The sequence below is a fragment of the Coregonus lavaretus genome, assembly GCF_964263955.1.
Source record: "Coregonus lavaretus genome assembly, chromosome: 23".
NCBI classification, from domain to species: domain Eukaryota; kingdom Metazoa; phylum Chordata; class Actinopteri; order Salmoniformes; family Salmonidae; genus Coregonus; species Coregonus lavaretus.
Window position 1 is genome coordinate 29515093 of NC_140010.1, and position 11193 is coordinate 29526285.

At 41.6% G+C, this 11193-nt stretch overlaps 1 protein-coding gene across 1 annotated transcript in view; it reads right to left on the bottom strand.

Annotated features, from left to right (window-relative positions):
* LOC311098785 (glypican-1-like) overlaps positions 1-10851 on the bottom strand; it is a 59356-nt gene extending 48505 nt beyond the window's left edge. The window contains exon 1 of the mRNA XM_084139350.1: positions 10697-10851. Within this exon, the coding sequence (XP_083995476.1) occupies positions 10697-10805 (109 nt within the window). The 5' untranslated portion in view covers positions 10806-10851. The remainder of the gene's footprint in view (positions 1-10696) is intronic.
* Positions 10852-11193: the final 342 nt, after the last annotated feature.

Consider the following 11193-nt stretch of genomic DNA (forward strand, 5'->3'; position numbering starts at 1 on the left):
CTGTATATGTTGCCTGGTGTAACATTTTAATGTACAGTTGAAGTCGGAAGTTTACATACACCTTAGCCAACTACATTTAAACTCAGTTTTTCACAATTCCTGACATTTAATCCTAGTAAAAATTCCCTGTTTTAGGTCAGTTAGGATCACCACTTTATTTTCAGAATGTGAAATGTCAGAATAATAGTAGAGAGAATGATTTAGTGCAGCTTTTATTTCTTTCATCACATTTCCAGTGGGTCAGAAGTTTACATACATAATTCGTATTTGGTAGCATTGCCTTTAAATTGTTTAACTTAAATTTTGGCCCATTCCTCCTAACAGAGCTGGTGTAACTGAATAAGGTTTGTAGGCCTCCTTGCTCGCACACGCTTTTTCAGTTCTGCCCACAAATTTTCGATAGGATTGAGGTCAGGGCTTTGTGATGGCCACTCCAACTTTGGAAGTATGCTTGGGGTCATTGTCCATTTGGAAGACCCATTTGCAACCAAGCTTTAACTTCCTGACTGATGTCTTGAGACGTTGCTTCAATATATCCACATAATTTTCCTTCCTCATGATGCCATCTATTTTGTGAAGTGCACCAGTCCCTCTTGCAGCAAAGCACCCCCACAGCATGATGCTGCCACCCCCATGCTTCACGGTTGGGATGGTTTTCTTCGGATTGCAAGCCCCCCTTTTTCCTCCAAACATAACAATGGTCATTATGGCCAAACAATTATATTTTTGTTTCATCAGACCAGAGGACATTTCTCCAAAATGTACAATCTTTGTCCCCATGTGCAGTTGCAAACCGTAGTCTGGCTTTTTTATGGCGGTTTTGGAGCAGTGGCTTCTTCCTTGCTGAGCAGCCTTTCAGCTTATGTCGATATTGGACTCGTTTTACTGTGGATATAGATACTTTTGTACCTGTTTCCTCCAGCATCTTCACAGGGTCCTTTGCTGTTGTTCCGGGATTGATTTGCACCAAAGTACGTTCATCTCTAGGAGACAGAACGCGTCTCCTTCCTGAGCGGTATGACGGCTGCTTGGTCCCATGGTGTTTATACTTGCGTACTATTGTTTGTACAGATGAACTCGGTACCTTCAGGCGTTTGGAAATTGCTCCCAAGGATGAACCAGACTTGTGGAGGTCTACAATTTTCTTTCTGAGGTCTTGGCTGATTTCTTTTGATTTTCCCATGATGGAAAATCATGAGGCACTGAGTTTGAAGGTAGGCCTTGAAATACATCCACAGGTACACCTCCAATTGACTCAAATGATGTCAATTAGCCTATCAGAAGCTTCTAAAGCCATGACATCATATTCTGGAATTTCCCAAGCTGTTTAAAGGCACAGTCAACTTAGTGTATGTAAACTTCTGACCCACTGGAATTGTGATACAGTGAATTATAAGTGAAATAATCTGTCTGTAAACAATTGTTGGAAAAATTACTTGTGTCATGCGCAAAGTAGATGTCCTATCCGACTTGCCAAAACGATAGTTTGTTAACAAGAAATGTGTGGATTGGTTGAAAAACGAGTTTTAATGACTCCAACCTAAGTGTATGTAAACTTCCGACTTCAACTGTATTTAAAAACTGTCAAATAAAATCAAGTGTCCATCCAGACAGTCTGATATGTCCACAGTGGGAACTAGGAGGAGGCAGGGAAGCGATGAGCTGTGATACTGTATCTAATGTGGCTTATTACACTCCAATTAACACGCTCCACTTCTCTGGACTGACTGGAGGTGATGAGAGAGAATGGACAGGGCTGTACACTTTAGCTAGTACATGAACTCTGAAAGAACACGACACAAAAACAATCAACTGAGAGAAAACGACCTTGACTTGACCTACAGACCAAACCAAATTCGGACATCCATCACTCATCTGGTGTATGCAGTACACTGCAAGCCCAATAAGAAATCTACTGTGTTAGTGGACTGATGCAACCCCGCTCCTGCTTTGAGCTACTGATCGCTTGAGTGGGCTTTAATAGGGCTGTGTGTCTGTGGGTGTATGTCTGTGTGTTATTTCTGTGTTAATATTCTGCTACTGTCCCATCTAGCACATTTGGTTCCTTGGAAGGTGTGGGAACGTAAGTGTTTGGTTTCCCATTGGTTCTGGGAACAAAGCCATACATTTCCTGGCTGGTAAAACAGACAATGTTGCCTGTTCTGGGAACTTACATTTCTGTAAATGTTTTACTGTGGTTCCCTGAAATATTTCCTGGGAAGATAGACCTATTTGGTAAAAGACCAAGTCCATATTGTGGCAAGAAAAGCTCAATTAAGCAAAGAGAAATGACAGTCCATCATTACTTTAAGACATAAAGGTCAGTCAATCCGGAAAAATAACTTTTAAAGTTTCTTCAAGTGCAGTCGCAAAAACCATCAAGCTCTATGATGAAACTGTCTCTCATGAGGACCGCCACAGGAATGGAAGACCCAGAGTTACCTCTGCTGCAGAGGATACGTTCATTAGAGTTACCAGCCTCAGAAATTGCAGCCCAAATAAATGCTTCACAGAGTTCAAGTAACAGACACATCTCAACATCAACTGATCAGAGGAGACTGCGTGAATCAGGCCTTCATGGTCGATTTGCTGCAAAGAAACCACAACTAAAGGACACCAATAATAAGAAGAGACTTGCTTGGGCCAAGAAACACGAGCAATGGACATTAGACCGGTGGAAATCTGTCCTTTGGTCTGATGTGTCCAAATTTGAGATTTTTGGTTCCAACCGCCGTGGCTTTGTGAGATGCAGAGTAGGTGAACGGATGATCTCCGCATGTGTGCTTCCCACCGTGAAGCATGGAGGAGGTGTGATGGTGTGGGGGTGCTTTGCTGGTGACACTGTCTGTGAATTCAAAGCACACTTAATCAGCATGGCTACCCCAGCATTCTGCAGCGATATGCATTCCCATCTGAATTGCGCTTAGTGGGACTATAATTTGTTGTTCAACAGGACAGTGACCAAACACACCTCCAGACTGTATAAGTGCTATTTGACCAAGATGGTGAGTGATGGATTGCTGCATCAGTTGACCTGGCATCCACAATCACCCGATCTCAACCCATTTGAGATGGTTTGGGATGAGTTGGACCGCAGAGTGAAGGAAAAGCAGCCAACAAGTGCTCAGCATATTGGGGAACTCCTTCAAGACTGTTGGAAAAGCATTCCAGGTGAAGCTGGTTGAGAGAATGCCAAGAGTGTGCAAAGCTGTCACCAAGGCAAAGGGTGGCTATTTGAAGAATCTCAAATATAAGATATATTGTAATTTGTTTAACACTTTTTTGGTTACTATATGATTCCATATGTGTTATATCATAGTTTTGATGTCTTCACTATTATTCTACAATGTAGAAAATCGTAAAAATAAAGAAAAACCCTGGAATGAGAAGGTGTGTCCAAACCTTTGACTAGTAATGTATATATATATATATATATATATATATATATATATATATATATATGTGATGGGATGTATAGACATTATGGACAGTATGTGGATTGAATATGTAGTATATCTGAAGAATACGTAGGATAGAATAGTATACGTACAGAAATAGTTGAATAGGATAGGCAAAGTATATACATTTGAAATGGGGGAAACAGTATGTAAACATTATTAAAGTGACCAGTTTTCCATGTCTATGTACAGTTGAAGTTGGAAGTTTACATACACTTAGGTTGGAGTCATTAAAACTCGTTTTTCAAACACTCCACAAATTACTTGTTAACAAACTATAGTTTTGGCAAGTCGGTTAGGATATCTACTTTGTGCATGACACAAGTACTGTTTCCAACAATTGTTTACAGACAGATTATTTCACTTATAATTCACTGTATCACAATTCCAGTGGGTCAGAAGTTTATATACACTAAGTTGACTGTGCCTTTAAACAGCTTGGGAAATTCCAGAAAATTATGTCATGGCTTTAGAAGCTTCTGATAGGCTAATTGACATAATTTGAGTCAATTGGAGGTGTACCTGTGGATGTATTTCAAGGCCTACCTTCAAACTCAGTGCCTCTTTGCTTGACATCATGGGAAAATCAAAAGAAATCAGCCAAGAACTCAGAAAGAAAATTGTAGACCTCCACAAGTCTGGTTCATCCTTGGGAGCAATTTCCAAATGCCTGAAGGTACCACGTTCACTTGTTCAAACAATAGTATGCAAGTATAAACACCATGGGACCACGCAGCCGTTATACCGCTCAGGATGGAGACGCATTCTGTCTCCTAGAGATGAACGTACTTTGGTGCGAAAAGTGCAAATCAATCCCAGAACAACAGCAAAGGACCTTGTGAAGATGCTGGAGGAAACAGGTACAAAAGTATCTATATCCACAGTAAAACGAGTCCTATATTGACATAAGCTGAAAGGCCGCTCAGCAAGGAAGAAGCCACTGCTCCAAAACCACCATAAAAAAGCCAGACTACGGTTTGCAACTGCACATGGGGACAAAGATCATACTTTTTGGAGAAATGTCCTCTGGTCTGATGAAACAAAAATAGAACTGTTTGGCCATAATGACCATCGTTATGTTTGGAGGAAAAAGGGGGGCTTTCAATCCGAAGAACACCATTCCAACCGTGAAGCATGGGGGTGGCAGCATCATGCTGTGGGGGTGCTTTGCTGCAAGAGGGATTGGTGCACTTCACAAAATAGATGGCATCATGAGGAAGGAAAATTATGTGGATATATTGAAGCAACATCTCAAGACATCAGTCAGGAAGTTGAAGCTTGGTCGCAAATGGGTCTTCCAAATGGACAATGACCCCAAGCATGCTTCCAAAGTTGTGGCAAAATGGCTTAAGGACAACAAAGTCAAGGTATTGGAGTGGCCATCACAAAGCCCTGACCTCAATCCTATAGAACATTTGTGGGCAGAACTGAAAAAGTGTGTGCGAGCAAGGAGGCCTACAAACCTGACTCAGGTACACCATAAATACAAATAATTCTCTCTACTACTATTCTGACATTCAACATTCTTAAAATAAAATGGTGATCCTAACTGACTTAAGACAGGGAATTTTTACTAGGATTAAATGTCAGGAATTTTATGAGTTTAAATGTAGTTGGCTAAGGTGTATGTAAACTTCCGACTTAAACTGTATTTAAGACAGCAGTCTCTAAGCTGCAGGGTTGAGTAACCGGGTGGTAGCCGGCTAGTGACAGTGATTAAGTTCAGGGCAGGGTACTAGGTGGAAGCCGGCTAGTGATGGCTATTTAACAGTCTGATGGCCTTAAGATAGAAGCTGTTTTTCAGTCTCTCGGTCCCAGCTTTGATGCACCTGTACTGATGTTCTGAGAACATGTTTCAATAAGACTTTGACTAATACTGCTAGCTTAGTTTGGGTTAACTGTTTTAAACTCCAAGCACAGATATCACACATGAAAAATCGGTTGCTTAGATGTCAATCATTTATTTGTTATTGTGGCACGGCTTCAATGAGGTTCGAACCTATTATCTTCTGTTCTCTATCCATGGAATTAGTCGCCGGCGCCACCAGGGTGGAGCTAGCATGATGCATGTTTTTTTTAAACTCATGAAGCATGTTTTTTTTAAACTCATACAAAGCTGTAATTGTCGTTTATTCAAACAGACCTAATTTAAAGGAAACAAGCACTCATTAAGATCAGGTTTGGCCAATTACTGGGTGCAGCCAACCCACCTGAACACACTAACAAGATAAAGGCTAGAGAGAGTTTTGTTGATGCTGAGAACGGAATATATGTTTTTAAATACAATTCTTAGAACATTCTCTGAACGTTACAAACATGCTTTATCAAGTTCTTCAATGATAGACGAAACAGACAAGGTCAACTTTGATTGTATCCAAGTAAAGACCAATAAAATGCACGGGCTTCATGATGGGAAAAAAAGTTAATGGTTCCTGAACACTTAAAGAGATTGTCAGCAGATGTGGTTTTCCTGCAAGAGTTACATTTCAAAAAAGAAGAAATGTAATATTTAAAGAGGAGCTGGGTTGGAGAGGCCTATGCTGCCACGTACTGTAGTAACAGCAGAGGTGTAGGCTAGGGCTGTTGCGGCGACCGTATTACCGCCACACCGGCAGTCATCAGTCATGAAGGCAGTCAAATTCCACGTGACCGTTTAGTCACGGTAATTAGGCATCTCCAAGCTCTGATGCTGCTAATGGTCATTAGTAGCCTACCAAACTTTCTAACTGCCTGGTACTCATCACTCTATTGTCCCTCTAATCACTCTGACATCAATGCAAATCGAAAAACTAATCAAACACTTCATGAGAGCTCATGTTGCGCAACATTTCTATAGGCTATGCAATTGCGCGAGAAAACAGAGTGATGGCCTCTATTAAAAAGCGGAGGATCCCATCAGCTTTCTATAGGCTAGGCCTACTATATATATTTCTCAACTTTCCTAATATTAAGCACATTGCTTATCTTTACAACAGGAGTAGAGTCTACCTGGCTGGCATGAAAATAAACCACGGGAAAAGCATCCTCCGTTCTCTATTTAATTGCATAGATGACGTGTTTTTTCCCCTGCCCCTGTTTCGAGACAGGTGCATGATAATGGTCCATTCTAAATCAAAACAAAATGTTTATCAACATTTTAAGCTAAACGTTCTGATCTGTTGCGCCAGCCACATTGCGTAAAAAAGTTATGCTAGTGGTTGTATTAATTTGGGATCTATCGCATCCCACAACTGTCCCAGACTATATTTGGAATATTTATTTCTCGCACAGAGCAGGTCATCTTTTGTAGTATGGGGGATAGTAGATTGACAGACTAGAGCTTTTGCTTTTGTTAGGCCTCCTCATGTTGTTGGTTGACGAAAAGTAAACGTGGACAGTTCTTACAATATCTTCAATATGCAACTCGGAATTGGATAAGGTAAGGACGTGCGCAGTTGTGTCCCCGATGTGTCTGTCTTCACTTGTAGCCTGTGAGAAAGACCCGATCACGTGATGGAGAGCCAAGTGAGTGAGTGGTGCTTCGGAGCACGCAGCACTCCGGGCCAAGGGCACAACGGCCACTGGCCGCAAAAGGCATGGCTTTTTTTTACGGTGCATTACGGCAACACAAAGGGGATGCCACCGGGAAATTCGAGGCATTATCAAGTGCTTGTCAAATTGTGAATGGGAGACTGATGAAGTGTGTACAGCCTGCACAAAAAACAAAGCAGAGCTCATGCCTTTCATGTAACTTTTTTCAAAGTCGCATCCTGCAGCCTTACAATGTATAAAAAAATCAAAACATATAGCCCAACGTTTGTAGAACAACTAAAGTTACATTAATAACTATAAATAAAGCATATAGGAGTACTTATTTCTTTGTTAACTGCTCAACACAGAATAGCCGCATGTGCGCACTCCCTCAAATCGTTTAGAGAAAATCTCCTTTCTATTTAATTCAGCTTTGTTCAATTGTATTCTTCATACTATAAAATAATGCCATGTAATTATAAGCAAGTCTTGTCTGCTAAATGAACTAGTGTAGCCCACAGCCATTTGGCATAGCCAGATCAGGACGTAACATAAGGACAACTCAGAGTATGCTATTCTGTTCTTCTGAAATAGACTACATTGTCTCAGAGCTCTACGGACAATTCCTTCAACCTCATCGCTTGGTTTTTGCTCTGACATGCACTGTCAACTGTGGGACCTTACAAGTGTGTTCATTTCCAAATCATGTCCAATCAATTGAATTTACCACAGGTGAACTCCAATCAAGTTGTAGAAACATCTCAAGGATGATCAATGGAAATAGGATGCACCTGAGCTCAATTTCAAGTCTCATAACAAAGAGTCTGAGTAATTATTTAAATAAGGTATTGAAGTTTTTTATTTCTAAAAAACGGTTTTCCCTTTGTCATTATGGGATATTGTGTGTAGATTGATGATGAAAAACATTTATTTAATCAATTTCAGAATAAGGCTGTAACGTGACAAAATGTGGAAAACCCCTTGAAATTAGTGGATTCGGCTATTTCAGCCACACCCGTTGCTGACAGGTGTATAAAATCGAGCACACAGCCATGCAATCTCCATAGACAAACATTGGCAGTAGAATGGCCCATACTGAAGAGCTCAGTGACTTTCAACGTGCCACCGTCATAGGATGCCACCTTTCCAACAAGTCAGTTCATCAAATTTCTGCCCTGCTAGAGCTCCCCTGTTCAACTGTATGTGCTGTTATTGTGAAGTGGAAACGTCTAGGAGCAACAACAGCTCAGCCGTGAAGATTTAGGCCACACAAGCTCACAGAACGGGACTGCCGAGTGCTGAAGTGCATAGCGCGTACAAATTGTCTATCCCGGGTTGCAAGGGGAATGGGGAATGATAATCTCATATTTTATTAAAGACAAATTAAATTAAAGACAAATAAATTATTCTACAATGTAGAAAATAAAAATATATATAAAAAATAAAAACTTGAATGAGTAGGTGTGTCCAAACTTTGACTGGTACTGTATGTGTTGAGTGTTTGTGTTTGTGCAGGTGCATGCTAATGTGTGTGCACATGCATGTGGGTTTGCACGCAAATGTTTGTGTGTGTGCATGCATGTATACATACCTGTGTGTGTGTGTGTGTGTGTGTGTGTGTGTGTGTTTATGTTTGAAGCACATCGTTAGTGTGTTTATGTAGCTGAGTGAGTGACGCTTGGCAGAGCATTTCTGTCTGCTTTGTAGTTTATAAGGACTGTGTGATTGAGGAAGAGTTGTTTCCTGGATGCTGGGTGCCTTCCAGATACTTTTCAAGCACATAAACGTGTTTGTGTGTCTTGGATGGGCCGTGTGGGTGTGTGTGTGTGTGTGTATTTGAATGTTTTGGACAGGTTGTCCGTGAAATGATACGGATGCTGCTCTGGCATTGTTACAACACCCTGGGTACAGAGAGGACGAAGAGAGAGCTAGAAAGAGAGAAATAAAGAAAGAGAGAATGAGAGAGAGAGAGATGAAGAGAGAGGGAGAGAGAAGAAGAAATAGAGAGAGTGTGTGTGTGTGTGCATGAGAGAGAGAAAGAGAGAGAGAGAGAGAGAGAGAGATAGAGAAAGAGAGAGAGAGAGAGAGAGAGAGAGAGAGAGAGAGAGAGAGAGAGAGAGAATGCACTGTACATAGACGTCACTCAGCCACTAATCAGGATGGGCTGACAAAGGTCAGGTTGACAAACAGATCAAGATGACAGATCAATCAACCAGAGGAACGAGTAGAGCAGAGACAGATGCTTAGGCCCCTCCTGTCGACTGGAACAGACTGTACTGTATCATTAAATAATCACATCATCAATGTTCCAATCACTGTATGTTCTAATCACTTTAATCTGGGTTCAGTTGAACCCTTGTCCTGAATCACAGAACAGCTTAACTTTCACCCTCACTAAAAATAAATACACAACTGTACATTAAACATACAGTAATCATATGAATGTATATAAAATGGTAGGCTATCAATGTATTTAATATGGCATGATATCATACTTTGGTATACTGTACATGCTACACAAATAGACCCCCACTTCTCAAACAAAAATTGTGAATGTTATTACTGTATATTGATACTGCCCAAGCTTGACCACCTTAATATTATGGAACCTCTTTACTCTGCATTGATCAGTCAGTTATGCCACAGGACCATGAGTGTGTGTGTGTGAGATTCCTCATCAATCATGGAGGATTAAAGCAATATTATCTTCTCACACACAGGAGGGAGTGTGTGTTTGTGTGACGTGGATTTCCCTCCATAGGACACAAGAAGATTCATAGAAATACGCTGTGACTTGATATGAGAGTGACAGTTAAGAGTGACTTGATAGGAGAGTGACAGTTGAGAGTGAACTGATTGGAGAGAGACAGTTGAGAGTGACTTGATAGGAGAGTGACAGTTGAGAGTGACTTGATAGGAGAGTGACAGTTGAGAGTGACTTGAGTAGGCGGAGGAGAGGAAAAGCAAGGGATGATTTGTAGAGTGTGTTGTGTACGGAGAGCGGGTTAGAACGGAGGGATGGAGGGAGTGGAGGCGGAGACAGCCCAGCTGTCCTGTCTGGACTTGAGGACCAAGAACAACACGCACCAGTATTACTCAAAGAGTGCGCTAGGAAAAACACTTCCCCTGAAATAAATAGGCTTCTGACACTATAGTTCCACAGTAAATAGCTCACAGTGATGTACTGACAACCAGCTGGTTGTATTTATATACAGACACATACCACGACATACAAGCACATGAATGCAAGCAATCACACACACTTAGTCTGACACATACAAGCAAACACATACAAACATATACATGCACTCAAACACCCCCAACAGTCCTCTCTCTTCTCTCTCACTGTCATACACATATACACACACACACACACACACACACACACACACACACACACACACACACCCACACACCTTCCGACATCTTCTTGGTTAACCAACACACACTGATCAGAGCCCATCAGACTGATGGAGAAACTAATGAATGAGAACAGAGTGTACACAGGCCTGATAGAGATAGCAGAGATGTGGAGGGAGGGAAAGAGACAGAGGGTTTCCTCTTCCTCTCAATCTCTGTCTGTTCTTCCCTCCCTCTCTCCTACTCAGCGTCAAAGGCCTTGTAAAGCCCATAAGGGATGCTTGAACAGTCCCTCCATCTGTCTCGTTCCCTCTGTCTCCCTACCTCCCTCCCTCCCCCCTCCCTACCTTGATCAATCCCCCACTCACCGTCAAAGGCCTTGTACTGTCCGTTGAGGGAGGCTTGCATGGCTCGTCCAGCGTCTCTGATCAGGCCCTGCATCTCTGTGCGACTCAGGTTGGATAGGCTGTCCTCCATGACACTGGTGCAACACGTGTAGCCCTGGGGACAGATCCTGAGATGCTCTCCTAGTGGAGGGAGAGAGAGTGGAGAGTCAATTAACACTATAGGTTACTTAGCATCACAGTTTTGACAGGTAAAGTTTGGCCACACTTTTTAGTTGCTTAGTCTTGTCAGTGTCACTGATTGATTGACTATCTAAGGACATACAGCATGTCAAGAGCCTTACTGAAGGGACAGCAAGTTGCACTGAGATACATACACTATTGACGAGCCCTAGACAAGGGCTATGAAGCGATGAAGCAGGAACGTTTTCATTATTTTTTACTTTAGTTTATTTGGTAAATATTTTCTTTACTCTTTCTTGAATTGCATTGTTGGTTAAGGGCTTGTAAGTAAACATTTC